Source organism: Helobdella robusta, assembly GCF_000326865.2.
Source record: "Helobdella robusta unplaced genomic scaffold HELROscaffold_1, whole genome shotgun sequence".
Lineage (NCBI taxonomy): Eukaryota > Metazoa > Annelida > Clitellata > Rhynchobdellida > Glossiphoniidae > Helobdella > Helobdella robusta.
This window is the reverse complement of record NW_008703570.1, coordinates 2279468-2297762: the sequence shown is the minus strand read 5'-3', so window position 1 is coordinate 2297762 and position 18295 is coordinate 2279468. Positions and strand designations below refer to the sequence as shown.

Genomic DNA, 18295 nt, shown 5'->3' with positions numbered 1-18295 from the left:
TTTTTATATATTAAAATAAAATAAAAGTAACGAAATAAAAACGCAAAGGTTCATTGAAATTAGTAAACAAAATATTTGAAATTATACGATTGTTCATGGTACGTGGCCGTTGTCAAGATGGCAACCAACAATGTCACAAATTTGAAGCGCGAAATTAATTAGAATATCGTTTCTATTATTATTATTATTATTATTAATATTATTAATTATTATTTTTATTATTATTATTATTATCATTATTATTATTATTATTATTGTTATTATCATTATCATTATCATTATTATTATTATTATTATTATTATTATTATTATTATTATTATTATTATTATTATTATTATTATTATTATTGTATATTATTATCATCATCATCATCATTACCATTATTATTATTGTTGTTGTAGTTGTTGTTCTTTTAAATTCATTTTGAATAGACTTAATTGTAAAAAACTAGTTCAAAATATTAGAAAATCAACCATAAAACTTGTTAATGCTGAATCGTCGGTGGATTTTTTGAACAACTATATATATATATATATATATATATATATATATATATATATATATATTATCAAAAGATTTATCTAGCGCTAGTAAGTTAAAATTCAAAAGCACCATCAAAAAATAAAATAACCCAAAATTAAACATAAGATTAAACATGTCCTCACTAAAATAAAGTTAAACGTAGAAATAATTGTCTGGCTGCAAAAAACTTTAACAATTCAACACAATTATAAAAAAAACACTATAGAACAATTCAAAAAAATTAAGATATCATTGTAACAAAAACAAAAATGTTTTGAGTTTTTTTCTAAAGCATGTCATGGTCAACCCAATGTCCCTGAGCGAAGCCGGCAGACCATTCCAGACAGTCGGTCCTGAAACAGCAAAGTTTCGTGAACCAATAACCAATACACAAGTTTGTAGCAGGAACTATCAACCGATTCATGTCAAATGATCTTAGATGAATCCCGGTCGGACGTGGCAAATCACTGTTGATCTTATCCTGCAGATATTTTGGAGCACTACCTGTGAGTACCTTATACATCAAAATAAAAATTTTGTAAATTATTCTCTTATCAACAGTTACCCAGTGCAAATCTTTAAGTATAGGTGTCACATGATCATCCCATCGACCGCCAACCACAACCCTAGCCGCACGATTTTGCAAAGACTGCAATACACGGATGGACTTGTCTGGCAATCCATAATACAAACTGTTGCAGTAATCAACTCTCGAGTGAACAAATGCATGAACCAGCGTCTGAAGCGTGGAGACGTTCAATGATCCACGAATTTGATTCAATCTTCTAATCTGATAAATGCAATCTCTTGAAACCATCTTAATATGGTGCTTCATTGTTAGATTCGAATCAAAAATCACACCCAGTTTAGTCGCATTGTTACAAAATAAAATTGTCTCTTCATCAACTGTGATTGAGTTTATCTTCAATTTGGACTACTGCTGCCATGTTCCCACCGGCAAACGTTTAGTTTTATTTCGGTTTAATTTCAAGCCATTTTGCGACATCCATAAATCAACAGCTGACAAGCATTTTACAAATCTTTTCATTTCCAACGGAAATGAATCTATTGTACTATTAACTATTTTTTGAATATCGTCCGCAAAAGCATGACTTGTCAACCCAAATGATTCAACTACGTTAAATACCTCTGACGTATAGAGCAGAAACAACAACGGGCCAAGAACCGACCCCTGTGGCACACCAAAGACAACCCCACTGACGTCAGACATCTTACCTCCAAATGATACCTATTGAGATCTACCAACCAAATAAGATTTCATCCATTCTAACACTCCATCAGAAAGACCAAAACCATATTGCAATCTATCTAAAAGAATCCTGTGATCAACACAACCGAACGCCGCACTCATACAAGGAAAGCCAGGAGTGATATCTTCTATACATCCAATGCTGAACAAAGATCTAAAAAAAACCTGCAATAGCGCCGTCTCTGTAGAATGGCACTGTCTAAAGCCAGACTGATGAACAGGCAACAAATTGTTATTCTTCAAGTGATCCAGTATCTGTTTAGCAACCAACCGTTCAATAAGCTTAGAGGCAAAACAGAGATTAGAAACCGGTCTGTAGCTGCTAATTTTACCAGGATCGAGATTGTTCTTCTTCAAAAGAGGACACACAATTGAATTTTTACACCCCTCATGAAATTGACCAGTCCTCAAAGACATATTAACCAAACTTGTAAAAAAAGGAGTAAACAGATTAACATGTTTCTTAATGATGTCAGTTGGAATAATATTTTGCCGTTGATTTCTCAACTACCATTAGTAACCTCTGAAAATGAAGTAAAAGTATATATATATATATATATATATATATATATATATATATATATATATATATATATATATATTTTTACAATATTCTACCGAATGTTTGGCGTTAATATGTTTGTAGTTCGTTTTTTCGATTTTTTTCACTAAAGAATTTGGTGAACGTTTAGTTTATTAAAATTCAAAATAAACTTATTTTCCGAATTCATTCTGCAAATAAGGCCATATTTAGATTCCGAATGATTCATCATCAGTGCTTTTTGATGTTCATATAAGAAAATATTGACTTTGTCAAAATGAACTTAGATGGAAATTAGGTGCAAATAAGGCCATATTTCGAATCCGAATGAATCATCATCAGTGCTCCTTGCTGTATATATAGGGAAATATTAAAATTCAAAATAAACTTATTTTCCGAATTCATGTTGCATATAAGGCCATATTTCGATTCCGAATGAATCATCATCAGTGCAAGTTGATTTATATAGGGAAATTTTCACTTTGTGAAAGTGAACTTAGATGGAAATTAGGTGTCAGATTTCTTTATTGAATCTTCGTTGGTTCCCTTTTTTCATTGATAGCATCATATTCTTCTTTGTCATTATTTACAATGCTAGTTTTTATTACCTCTTTGTTTTCATTATTGATTACGCAATAAACAGAGTGGGGCTATTAATTTTAAATTCTGTTTACATTACTCCGTACGATTTTGCACTATCTCACGGAGAACTTGAAATTCGGAGCTTATTCTCTTTTTGTTGGACACTCGCCAATTCCTGATGAGAATTTATAACACGAATTCGAAACACATGTGTCGAAACAAAGCGAGTTTCTGTGGGTTATAATAATAAAGTATTTCAAAACTCTGTGTTCTTCTCTACCGTCTGTGGCGGGAAGTGTTCGTGCAAAATATACATACTCACACACACAGCATTGCTCAACACTCATATCTACTAACTAACCAACCTCACTCCCAACCCGGCGGTTGGGAGTGAGGTTGTCATTTTTTGTTGTATATTTATTTTTGGTTTATTGATGTCAATTACGACCGCTTCTGCAATTTTAAGATGTAGTTGGTGTTCTGGCATATTACTTTGATGTTGCTGTCGAGAATTTCACGGCTTATAGTGATTGAGTGTGTTGAGTCCAAATGAGATTTAATAGCCCCACTCTGTTTATGCATCGTAAGCCTTCTAGATAGTGAGGTAGTAGTAATCCCGATATATGAGTCATGTTGACGTTCACAGTCGTCAAAGGGGCAATTAAATTCATATATTACGTGATTACGCTTTAACACAGAGTTATCTCTAGAACTACAATTATTTTTCAGTATTAGGTGAGACGTCTTTTTATTGTTGTAATAAATTCGGAATTTAACTTTACTAATTGGGTTGGTGTGACATTTTTATTAATGATATGTTTAAGAATAGCTTTATCTACTTTGTATGCAGTTGACATGTGATTTCTGTAATACAAGATGATGTCGTTATCTTGATTGTTGATATTAGGAAGGTTATTGTTGTGTAGTAATTTGCTCTTAACAATCTTTTTAATAGAATAGGTCTTATATCCATTATTGTTTTTTATTATTATTGTTTTTATTATTATTATTGTCTTTATTATAATTATTATTATATTAATTATTGCTGTTGCTGCTATTATCATTATTAATGTTTTTATCATCACTGTTAGATTGCTGGTTGATCCGATTAATGTTACATAGTAATTACGTTATTGTTGTGCATTTTCCGAGTTGGAAGTATTGTGAATCATTGTTGGATGTTGATTGAAGGTTTTTCAGATTCGATAAAAATGGCTTCTGCGATTCTTAGGTTGTAGTGCTGTTGATTGTTGTATAAAATTTTTATGTTGTTATCTAGAAGGTTCAAATATAAACTATTGTGGAATGGTCAAAAGACGGCCAAAAATTATGTTGGAATTTTTGTCAATGAACCGCTAGCCCAAGAAGTACTGGATATTAAAAGGATTAATTCACGTCTCATGTGGATCAAAATTCGCCTAGAAAAGGAAACAATGACTATTTTTTCTGCATATGCACCCCAGACAGGCGAATCAGAAGAGATGAGTCGTGTGTCGCCCAACACAAACTCCTTGTGGCAGACCTGGTTGTCAAACTATCAAAACATAAGTCTAAACAAATGCCTCGGAAAATCAAAACGTGGAAGCTGAAAAGCAATTTTCATCGATAAAATTTTCAACAGATTTTCGCCACACAGACCACCAATCGCAATCCAGTACAGATTGGAGTACATACAAAACCGTTTTGATAAACGCTGCAACTACAGTTTGTGGTGAAAACTGGTACAAAACGCCAGCATGAACGGGACACGTGGTGGTGGAATGACAGTGTACAAAATGCAATAGCTGGAAAGAAAGCTGCATACAAGCAATGGCAAAAATCAAAGTCTGTTGATGACCAAAAAATTTTCCGTGAGAAGAACAACTATGCAAGACGTCAAGTCGCACTGGCTCGGTCCCTCGATGGACAAAGGAGGATCATTGATTGATTGATTGAATAATTTGCCCTTAACAATTATTTCAATAGTATAAGTCTTATATCCATTGTTTACAAGCAGTTAACTAGTGCGGTTGTTTTTCATCACAAGAGGTTTCCTTCTTTGGTTGGAGTAGTATTTTTAGTTTAATACTATATATTCAACAACGGCAGATAAAGTATGTGGATGGACAAAAGGAAAGTGTAGGCATAGTGAGACCTTTCCAAACACTATCACCACCACAATTACACCATTGCTTTTCCGCCTCACTTCCAACACCTTCTCCACCAATTTTTCTCTCACCATCACACCAACTCTTTCCGTACCATCATCCCCCTTCCACCACAACTTATACCTTCCACCTTGTACCCTCTCCCTTCCATCTGATCTCCTGTAATGCAGCCACGTCAACCATTCTCTTCTGCAACTCCTCCACCACTTCCAAACTCCTTCCTGTCAGCGTGCCTACATTCAGGTACCAAACCTCCAACCCCTTGGTCTACAGGTAATCCTTCCATCCATAGTGCCTTGCACCGCCACATTATAGAGTGGGGAGCCAGTATCCAGATTATCTACAGGGTCTTGCACCGCAACCCCATGGACTGGGTCTCCGGGGATTCTTCGCACCCTCTTCTGTCGGATACTGAGGGCCATTGTCACTTCTGTCATCATAAATATTTTTTTTGGCTAATTTTTACGCAGGACGCCCTTCCTTACGCAACCACAGTTATAAGCGGTGGGCCTAGCTTTTGATGATCCAACATCACTCACAGGACTATGAGGGTCAGTTTAATGTCATAATCAGGACAAAAAAACAATGTTCATCACCCAACGACAAAATAAAACAATACTACCATCTCATAGAATTTTTGAATAACCCTGCCAATAATAATATTAATAATGTTAATAACAATGATGATGGTTATGATATATGAGTCGACTTGAATCTACAAGTACGGTTATTTCTTATAAGAATAGTTTGAGGCGTAAAAATTGTTGTGTTCCTGAATCTACAGCACACAACATTTCTCCGCCTCAAATTAGCCGAAGCTATTCTTATAGAAAATCTGAAACCAATGCTCAACACCCGTCAACAAAATAAAACAATACTACTATCTCATAGAATTTTGAATAATCCTGCCAATAACAATAATAATAATGCTAATAACAATGATGATGGTTATGATGATCAGAAAGATGAAGATGAAGATGATTATGATAATAATAATAACAGAGCTTCCATCAATGAGTGAGTGATGTATATCTTCTACAACTGCAATCTCTCATCAATAAAACTTAAAATTAAATGAATGAGTTAAAAATATTAGGCATCACATTTACCTGCACACTTAATATAGCACCTCATATTAATCACATCATCACAAAAGGTTTTCAAACATTTCACGCATTCAAAACACTTCGCTCACATGGTCTCAGAGGCATCACTGAATCAGTCATCATCTCACACATCAAAATGCAGCTCCTTCCTGGTCTGGCTTTGTTACACAACAACTTCAACAACTACAATTTCTCATCAAGAAAACTTAAAATTAAATAAAATATTACTTAAATTTTCCCCACATGTTTAACCTTTAACGTTTATCACGACAACAAACTATTTAAATTTGAATTTGTTTTTATTGTTCATTATAGAATTAGTTATTTCAATTGTTTTAATTAATTTATCTGTTGAACTAACTAATTCTACATAAATATAATTGCACTGATGATTTTAATTTCTTTATCTAAATATGCTTACAATGAAATTTATAATAAAATATGAATATTAATGATGGTTAATTTAAATTCTCAACATATAGGCATCTAAGGAGCCGTACAAAAATACAATTGACAACGTAAGTATAAGTGAAACTAAAGTTTTGCAAATTCCTAGGAATGTACCTAGATCAAAAATTAACATTTGTACCTCACATAAAAAATATTGCTTCATAGTTCGCCAGAGACCTGGGCTTAATCAACAAATACAAATTTTATCTTTCCACTAAAAGTCGTACGTTGCTCTACAATGCATTATGTCTGCCATATGTAAACTATTGTAATTTAATTTGGGCTTCAGCGTATAAATCCAACACTAAAGCAATTTCTCAACTCATGAAAAGGGCAGCAAAGATTCTCTTAGACAGCTAGCTACCTTCACTCAATAAATTCTAGAAATGTTTCATCACAATCAAATCTCGTCTTCTCCTTCACGCAACAACATGCTTACCATACAAGAATTTTCGTCTTCAAACAGCTAAATGGACTTTTTTATATGCATTCGTTGATTACTTCAAATACAAAACAGTCAGATAAACGCGACAACAAAACTGTATTGTTTTTAAACCGGCAAAAAAAAACATTTTATTTTTTTAGTTGCTCGGGTTCCCGACTCTGGAATAAATTTAAAAAAAAACAACCTAATCTGCAATGTTATATCAAATTAAAAAAGATCTTGAAATCATTCATAAAAGAATATAATGTGTTCTAATATTTTTTAAATTATAATTACCACTTTATTTATATATTAAAATGCTGAATTATTAGAATTTTGTTTTTACAGTTTCACTGTACTCTTTCTGTTTAAAATTACTTATATTTGAGTTAATTCTTTTTTTGAGTTTCATCTCAATCATACTAACACTTTTTTTCCATTTATTTGGAATTGCTGTTGACAAAAAGATTATTTCATTTCAATACGTGACATAAATAACATGAACTAGAAAAAGTTACATGTTAAAGGTCATTCTTTTACGCTCGCTTCAGATGTATCAACGACAAACACACTGCGTATATGAATGCGCGTGAAAACTACGCATCATACACATTGCAATTGATAGGCCGGGATATCTTTGTAATCGAACCCAGTCATTCCAACAGGAAGACCAGGCGCCCAAAAATAAGAGAACTGCCAAAAAGATTACTGTTGGAATAGATTTTGGAACTGTAATCTTTTTCATTTGCCGTTTTTTAGTTTTTTTGATCACAATGTTTGGTGATCACTGAAGTTTCCAAAATGTTCAGGACAACATTCTAATTGGCTTTATTGCACCTTAATGCCCATAGTATATGCTGACAATTTAATAGCATACTTTAAAAAAAAATTCGAATTAATGAGTTTCATTGATAGACATTTTGTCAATATCTTTCATCATCATCATCATCATCATCATTGGGCGGGCTTGTTAGTCACGACAATATTTTTCCACAACTTTTTATCTTTTGTCAACCTGGTCATTTCGTCGGTAAAATGTTCACTGTCAAGATCCAGGTGCTCTAGGTATTTGCTAATCTTCCTTCTGTAGGAGAGATGAGGTCGACCTTTTATATTTGTTCCGACATTCGATTGATAAAGGGCATAGATGTTTGCCAACTCACTTAGATCCACTTGACTTTGGGTTTGGACGATCCAGGATTGTCTTGAGTTTGGTGAATGCAACCCATGCCAGAGTAATTCAATTGTCCACGTTCTTCTCACTTGAAGCTACGTATGACTTGAGGAATTTGAAGTCGTCGACAATCGCTATGCTGCTTGCGTCGATGACGAGTTGTACTTTTTACGCTGATTTGTCGTTTGGTTGGATCTGGACAGTCTTTCCGACATTCTTCTCTAAGCCAATCTCTTTGATGGCGTATAACTGCTGTAATATAACTCGCCTTACAATAGAGCGATTTCAATATCATTACATAAACATATTTGAAAATTTGTGAAAAATTTAATTTACAATATTTTTATTTCAGTTTAACTAAATTATTTTCCTAACATGTTAAAAATGTTATATCTTTAAAATGTTATATAACAAAAATTAGAGCTCCTATGAAAAACTAATGTCATTTATAAAATCTCGAAATATCCTCGCACCAAGATGGTCTATGTCTGTTATATAAAATCACCTATCGTTGTTCTGAGTTCTATAATATTTGACTGTTAAAGATACGCTGAATCTAATAAGCACAATCAATCAATCAATCTTCGTTTTACGTCCAGAGACCCGGTTTCCCGAGGTAGGACGTTGTTTTTTTTGCCATCAGCTTTTTGCGCCAAATTAGACGATCAGTTTCATTTAAATTTAGAGCTTTCATGTCTTGCTCGATTGTTTGCGACCAGGACTTCTTTGGACGGCCTTTGGGACGTATGCCAGGTACTTCAACATCTGCAAGAAAAGTTATAGCACTGTTTCCACTTCGTTTGACATGACCAAACCACCGCAGACAGTGTTGCCGGCATTCGTCCTTTATATCATCTAAACCAGCACGACGCAGGATTTCGGTAGATTTGATGTGGTCCTACAGACTAATTCGTTGCATCCATCGGAGCATTTTCATGTCGGTTCGTTGAAGTTGTTGTTCCAGTTTGGTTGTCATTGGCCATGTTTCTGCACCATATAACAGGACCGGACGTATCACAGATTTATAAAGTCTTGATCGTAGTGGTAGTGGGATGTCAGGCCGCATCAATATAGAGGCAAGGAGATGCCATTTATTCTAGGCTGCACGTATGCGTGCTCGAACGGCAGCTTCAGCTGTTTCAGTACAATCCAGAACATCTCCAAGACATTGAAACGATGAGACTTTCTCTACCTTAATAGCTTCAAAAACATTGCTATTTCAAATTTGTTGTTGTGGATTGATGCAAGCAGGACAAACAAAATTGGACACTTTAGATAAAGTACCAATTATTTTTGAACAACGTTTGTGACACCACTGGTTGTAAGCACATGTAGCACATGTAGATTTGTATTTTCATTTGCAGTGTATGTTGCTGTTATTTAAGGTTTGGATGCTCAGATATGTGAAGCCATCCAATGTGTATAAAAACATTGTATAAGTGGTTGAATTAAATTAATTTTTGTATGGAGTTAAATTTGTTTATTTTACATTCAAAGGTTTTGGCAAATGGACTTGATGTATATTCCAGCCTCATCAAATTTAAGGGAAACATGGGATCGGGGAGTTTATGAGGCTTCAGAAGTCTACAAGGGTCGGATGGTTCGTATATTTATATATATACATATTTATATGAATGTATATATATATGTTCGTGTGTTTGTATGTCGGCTATGGACTCTCAAACAGCTGAACATATTCTAATCAAGTTTTCACAGTATGTGTATATATGTATGTGTATATATGTATGTATATATATATATATATATATATATATATATATATATATATATATATATATATATATATATATATATATATGTTGGTATATAGACCATAATTTTTACAATATTCTATAAATTCTACCGAATGTTTGGCGTTAATATGTTTGTAGTTCGTTTTTTCAATTTTTCTCACTAAAGTTTTTTGGTGAACGTTTAGTTTATTAAAATTCAAAATAAACTTATTTTCCGAATTCATGCTGCAAATAAGGCCATATTTCGATTCCGAATGAATCATCATCAGTGCTTTCTGCTGTTTATATAGGGAAAAATTGACTTTGTCAAAATGAACTTAGATGGAGATTGACTTTGTCAAAGTGAACTTAAATGGAAATTAGGTGTCAGGTTTCTTTATTGGCTGGTCACCTTCTTTGGTCTCTTTTTCTTCATTGACAGCATCATATTCTTCTTTGTCACTATTTACAATGCTAGTTTTTATTAATTCTTTGTTTTCATTGTTGATTACGCGCCGGGTTGGGAGTGAGGTTGTCATTTTTTGTTGTATATTTATTTTTGGTTTATTGATGTCAATTAGGACTGCTTCTGCAATTTTAAGATGCGTGTAGTTGCTGTTCTGGTATATTACTTTGGTGTTACTGTCGAGGATTTCACGGCTAATAGTGATTGAGTGTGTTAGGTCCAAATGAAATTTGATAGCACCACTCTGTTTATGCATTGTAAGCCTTCAACATAGTGAGGTAGTAGTAATCCCGATATATGATTCATGTTGACGTGCACAATCGTCAAAGGGGCAATTAAATTCATATATTACGTGATTACGCTTTAACACAGAGTTATCTCTAGGACTACAATTTTTTTTCAGTATTAGATGAGACGTCTTTTTATTGTTGTAATAAATTCGGAGTTTAACTTTACTAATTGGGTTGGTTGATGTGACATTTTTATTGATTATATATTTAAGAATAAGCTTTATCTATTTTGTATGCAGTTGACATGTGATTTCTGTAATACAAGATGATGTCGTTATCTTGATTGTTGGTATTAGGAAGGTTATTGTTGTCTAGTAATTTGCCTTTAACAATTTTTTCAATAGAATAAGTCTTATATCCAATCCATTGTTTACAAGCAGGTTGGTGACTCTTTTTAAATCAGCATTGCAATTTTCAATATCGGAAGAGTGTGTGAATGCCCGGTTTACAAATGATTTTATTGTGCTGTCTTTAAATTGTTCGGTACATTCACTTTGTCCATTCAAAGTGGACAAAGACTGAGAGGCCACGTGACTGGCCGCAGCATGGAAATCGCAGAAATGCTTGAGCGTAGAAGGATTGACATCTGCTGCCTTCAGGAAACTCGATGGAAATCGAATGGTGTCTGTCATGTCAACTCAGACAGAAAAATATAAACTATTCTGGAATGGTCAAAAGACGGCCAAAAATGGTGTTGGAATTTTTGTCAGAGAACCGCTAGCCCAAGAAGTACTGGATATTAAAAGGATTAATTCACGTATCATGTGGATCAAGGTTCGCATAGAAAAGCAAATAATGATTTTTTTTCTGCATACGCACCACAGACAGGCGAATCAGAAGAGATGAAAAATGACTTCTGGGCTGCATTCTCTGACAGCATCTCAACAATACCAAAATCTAAAACAATCCTGATTGGAGGCGATCTCAATGGCCACGTTGGAGAGAAAACAGATAGTTTTGACAACGTACATGGCGGTTTTGGCTATGGAAAACGGAATAAAGATGGCAACCGCATCCTTGGGTTTGCCCGGAGAATCAAAACGTGGAAGCTGAAAAGCAATATTCATCGAGAAAAATTTCAACAGATTGTCACCACACAGTTAGACCACCAATCGCAAGCCAGTACAGATTGGAGTACATACAAAACCGTTTTGATAAACGCTGCAAAAACTGGGAAAACTGGTACAAAACGTCAGCATGAACGGGACACTTGGTGGTGGAATGACAGTGTACAAAGTGCAATAGAAAAGAAAGTTGCATACAAGCAATGGCAAAAATCAAAGTCTGTTGATGACCATAAAATTTTTCGTGAGAAGAACAACTATGCAAGACGTCAAGTTGCACTGGTTCGGACAGATCAGTGCAGAGAGTGGCTCACTAAAAGCAAAGGTAAACAAATGAAATCTCTGTATCGTATAGCAAAACAAGTAAAGCGTACGAAACAAGACATAGTTGGTGCCTCATGTATCAAAAACGACAAAAATAAGATGGTTCTTGAACAAGATGAGATCAAGCTACAGGGGAGAGAATACTTCAACCGTCTGTTAAACGAAACAAATCTCATCAATGTTAACTTTGTCGCTCCACCCATCGAAGGTCCGATTCCAGACATCACTGTAGAGGAGCTTACAGAAGCTCTGAAAGCTATGAAGGATGGAAAGGCAGCAGGGCCCTCTGGACTCACAAATGACATTATCAAAGCACCTGGTACTGCAGGTATCCAAACGTTGCTACAACTTTGCACAACGGTTGGAAACACAGATGCATTTGACATCGGCGTAGGAGTTCACCATGGCTCGATTCTCAGTCCACTTTTATTTTTAACTGTGATGGAAGAAATCACAAAACCATTACGCATGGTGAAATTTGGATTCTAATATTTGCTGATGATATCGTTTTAACAGCCAAGTCTGAGCAGAATACAGCACAGATGTTTGAAGATTGGAACATCAGACTCGTCGATCATGGATTCAAAGTCAACATCAGCAAAACCAAAGCAATGAACACTGGTGAACCCATCCAATCCACCAATACTGGACGATGGCCCTGTTCAGTATGTAAAGCCGGTGTAGGTAACAATTCAATCAAGTGTCAGCAGTGTAACCAGTGGTGTCACAAACGTTGTTCAAAAATAATTGGTACTTTATCTAAAGTGTCCATTTTTGTTTGTCCTGCTTGCATCAATCCACAACAACAAATTCGAAATAGCATTGTTTTTGAAGCTATTAAGGTAGAGAAAGTCACATCGTTTCAATATCTTGGGGATGTTCTGGATTGTACTGGAACAGCTGAAGCTGCCGTTCGAGCACGCATACGTGCAGCCTGGAATAAATGGCATCTCCTTGCCTCTATATTGATGCGGCGTGACATCCAACTACCACTACGATCAAGACTTTATAAATTTGTGATACGTCCGGTGTTGTTATATGGGGCAGAAACATGGCCAATGACAACCAAATTGGAACAACAAATTCAACGAACCGAAATGAAAATGCTCCGATGGATGCAACGAATTAGTCTGAAAGACCACATCAAATCTACCGAAATCCTGCGTCGTGCTGGTTTAGATGATATAAAGGACGAATGCCGGCAACACCGTCTGCGGTGGTTTGGTCATGTCAAACGAAGTAGAAACAGTGCCATAACTTTTCTTGCAGATGTTGAAGTACCTGGCAAACGTCCTAAAGGCCGTCCAAAGAAGTCCTGGTCGCAAACAATCGAGCAAGACATGAAAGCTCTAAATTTAAATGAAATGGATACAATTGATCGTCTAATTTGGCGCAAAGAGTTGATGGCCATTCAAACAAATTCCTGTATTTGTTTCTTTGACATAGACCGCAGTTTTGAAATGTTCTTCGCCACGGGTGACCAACACTTCGAGAAAAAGTAAACGTTGTTCCTTTTCAATTTCAATGGTAAATCTTAATTTTGATTTGTTTAAGGTACCAAGATGTTGGGTGATTTGTTCAGGGTCGTTATAGGAGATAAAGATATCATCATGATATCTTAATTCATATTTATTAATTATGTGTGTTACAACGTTGTTTTGGCAGATAGCCATCTTCAGAGCCTAGTATTAAGAAATATCTTTAATTAAATTATAATTTAAGTAGTAAAATCGAGAAAGTTAATAAAATTTAAAGAAAATTATAACGTAAAAATAAGATGAGTAACCATTAATTGTGAAAACATAAATAAATGTTACTTTGTAGTAATAATATTGATACTGAGGCGAGTGACAGATGTGGATGGCGTCGAGGGGTATTTCGGTTTCATCATAGGTAGCCAAACGGCAACCCCCGATCTCGGGGAAAATGTCGTCTAAACGTGTGTTGTTGTTTGTAGTAATAATATTGAAATTAAACGATAAATGTTAATTAAAAGAATGAAATTAAATAATACTTATGAAAATAAAATTGCGTTAGTTAATATGTAATAAAATAATTTGACAGGTGTTTAGTGGTGGGTTGATATTAGGTGAACGTCGGTATGATGATATAAAAGTCAATATAAATATTAAAATTTTATTATTGAATTAATAAATAATTGTAATAAATGAAAACTTACAACTAAAAACCAAAATAAAAATTATGTTATTGAAATAAGTAATATAATAAAGTAAAACAGTTTAACAGTTGTTGATTAAAAATAAAAATCTTTAAACAAAAATTAAAATTACGTTATAAAAATAAACATTTTAGCAGTTATTAAATAAGTTAGCATGTGACGTGATCACCGTGGATTTACGAATTACGATGTTCATATCGCTTTGGCACTGGGACATCTGCTGGATTGATTTCGACAGATGTTGCAGATGTCGGTTCACGATAATAAGAGAATAATTGAAGGGTATGGTTGAAACTATTATATTGTTTATTTAATGTTGGTTTATGTTTGTTGATGTACAGGGCTTCAAGGCTTTTGAGACGTCTGAGATTTAATACTGAATCCAATATTGTTGTATTTAAATCCAATATGATTTAAGAGGCATACGGTGCTCGTTGGCCATATGGTCTCTAATGACGCCATCCTGCACATGTATGATGAACCTACAAAAAAGAGTAGTACGCATGTGGCCTATCTAACTTTCTATAACACTGTGTGGCATAGGACATGTAAATCGGTACACGACGTTCGTCCTCTCTGACGTAGATGAAGATGGATTGTTGCTATTTTTTATGATGAGGCTGGAGGTGCTGTTGGTGTTGTAGTATATAATGAATTTTAGTCGCCTGTTGTCGTCGCAGACAGAAACATTTGATTTGATGATTCGTTTAATTAGTGATTCATCCATTTGTAGTTGTCGTGTATCTGGTTTAGGTAATATGATGTTATTACTTTTTTTTGTTGAAGTTACTGCAGTTTTTGAATTATCGATTTTTTGCAAGTAATTTTTGATTGTACCATCGATTGATTTATTTAAATAATTGTTATTTATTAAAAATTGTTTGATACGGATTAATTCAGATCTAAAAATAGTGATATCAGAGAATATTTTGTATGGATGAAGTTGTAAACGACGTTGTTTTTGTAGCGGTCTAGACAATAGGATGTGTAATTAAGTACCTGGCCTGAGTTAGAAGGTTTGACGTAGACATAAGTAGTCAACTGTCAACTGTTCATCTTTTTCTTCAATGAAGCAGTCGAGGAACGCAAGTCGGTTTTCAGTACTGAATTCTATTGTGAATTTTAGGTGTGAGTTATTTTGAAAAATATTTTTTATGTTATAAATATCGGTAACGGAAGAGCAGATGATGAAGATATCATCGACGTTTCGAGCATAAATTAATGGTTTATTTGTCTGGTCGGCAAATATCATAGCTTCTAGGTCAGCCATGTAGAACTCTACAAACAGAGGACCAAGCTGTAAACTCACTTCGACGCCGTCGCTCTGTACGTACAGTGAACCATCGGGGGCAATAAATGGGCTTTCAACTTTAGGAGCTCATTCAGCAAATTTGGAGGGATGTCCAATTGTGGAAGTGCTGGATGATTGCAGACGTATTTGCAGATTATGTCAATTTTGCACTCGATAGGTACATCTGTTAACATGCTCTCAACATCCAACGAAGCCATATGACTAACGCACCGCCTGTTGTCGTTGATAATCTCGATGAATTTGAAGCTATTTTGACTGAGAAGGTACGAGGGACATATGGCTGAAGAAGCTTATTAAGGGCTTTCGCTAACTGATATGTTGCAGTGGGGCATTGTTATATAATTAGTTTAAGTGGATTATTTGGTTTGTATGTTTTAACATTGCCGTAAATGTACCCAGGGCTGTATTTGCCTACGATTGGAGTGAGTTTTACGCACGTTGAGTTAGAATTTATCTGAGCAATTAACTTATTAACAGATGTTTTATTATGTGTTATGGGGTCTTTAGTAATACGTAGAGATTTTGTTGTATCGGATAAAATATTATGAATTTGGCTGTTATAATTAGCACAATTCATCTCAACACACATGTTGGATTTATCTGATTTACGTATAACAATGTTTTGGTTACTACGAAGACCTTTGACAGCAGCGAGTAACTCTTTAGACAAAGCCGGTGTGCGATAAGCGTTGCGGTGGCGATGGGCTTCAGCCCGAAGTTGACTGTGAAGAGATTTCTCAAATTGAATCAGTCGATGTTTTTTTTGGTTTAAACATGTGTTATACAAAATCTCCAGTTCGGTTGCTTTGCATATCGTGCTGTATGGTCGTCGTATATGCATATTTAGGCCCAAAGGATATTTCTGATATTAATCATATTTCTTAATACTAGGCTCTGAAGATGTCTTTTTGCCGAAACAACGTTGTAAGCCTATAATGACACACATAATTAATAAATATGAATTAACACAACTTCATTTTGAAAATCTTACTAAAAAATTTATTAATGCAAAATGGGCAAAAGTATTTAACGATATTTGCATTAAAGAAAACTTCGTTCTGATATATATATATATATATATATGTATATATATATATATATATATATATATATATATATTAGGAATGCGACGGTTCCGAATTACAAAAGGTCGCCATCGGTTGTTAATGGATAATGTTGAAATGTTAACATTTTTGAAAGTTAATTTGCCTAGAATAAAACTATCTGATTGATTAGTGAATAATGTAATATTAAACTTCCACTTTATTGATTGTGAAAATTTTTATTTTAATAAATTATAATGAATAATGCCATTTGTTACTGTGTTTAATATAACTAATATTACAATTAACTTGATACAAATACGAATAAAAAATATTTCTTTGGTTCGTCAGAGAAACAGCTTATTTAGTTTTATGACCGCATACAACATGGATCCGGATTCGGATCCGTCCGGATCCATCGTCGAGATCCGGATTTGGATCCGGATCCACGGATCCCAAAATCTTGGATCCGTTCCATTCCTTATATATATATATATATATATATATATATATATATATATATATATATATATATATATATATATATATATATATATAGCGGTTGCGGTTGACATATGATTCTTATAATATATTATTCTTATTCTTATATATATAATAATATATTACTATGTTATTTTTGTTACTATTGTAGGTTGCATTGTTGTTGTTGCTGATTATTTGTTCTTTACGTTCTATTATTTTCTGGATCATGGAATTTTTATATCCATTACTAATGAGTAGTTTAGTGATTCTACCTAGTTCTGTTCTTCTTCTACCTATATCAGAAGAGTGCTTGTAGGCTCGGTTTACAAAAGCAGAGATCGTGTTCTCTAGATATGTTTGACAACATTTACTATTGCCATTGAGACATAAACCTTTGTTTGATGCTTTGGTGTATACTGAGGTTTTAAATTCGTTTTGCAAATTTTGTATTAGTACGTCTAGAAATGATAGTGTATTGTCAGTTGATTTTTCCATTGTAAACTTTAATTTTGATGAGTTTAGTCGTTGTAGGAGTTTTTCTGTTTGATCATCATCTTCATATGTAACAAATATATCGTCAACGTATCGGCGATATATATTAGGTTTTAGCTTTGGTTTTCTTTAAATAACATTTCTTCGATATGTCCAACATAGAAGTTTGTGAAGAGTATTTTTATTTGTCTATTTACTGATATAATGTGTTACCCGGGCCAACGAAAGGCGCTTCGGCTGTACATATTTTTAGCAGCGCAACTAATTCATTTTTTAGAATTGGTAGTGGTGAATGACTGGAATTGTATATTCTATCTGCTTTTATGATGATTGTGTTCTCTACAGGAACATTTGTAAAGAGTGAATCCGCATCCAAAGATGCTATTTTGGTGTTAATGGATGGTTTGTTGTAGTCAATATATCTATGAATTCTCTATTTGATTTTAGGTTGTAGCTGTTAGGGACGTAGAGTGTAATTATTTTGTTGAGCATTATTGCAATAGGGTAAATGAATTACGATCAACCTTTAGAAAAATCGAAAAGTTGAATAGGAAGTTAACTAACGCCAAACATGCTGTGATTTTCATCAATAATTGCATTTCTGACAGTCTTAATCCTATATATATATATATATATATATATATATATATATATATATATATATATATATATATATATATATATATATATTA

General features: G+C 34.0%; 1 protein-coding gene across 1 annotated transcript in view; it reads left to right on the top strand.

Moving 5' to 3' along the window:
• Positions 1-18295, top strand: part of HELRODRAFT_62632 (hypothetical protein) — a gene marked incomplete at both ends in the record, with an annotated part of 48577 nt that overhangs the window by 11120 nt on the left and 19162 nt on the right. Inside the window, one exon of the mRNA XM_009010592.1 lies at positions 9715-9817. Coding sequence (XP_009008840.1) covers positions 9715-9817 — 103 coding nt within the window. The remainder of the gene's footprint in view (positions 1-9714; positions 9818-18295) is intronic.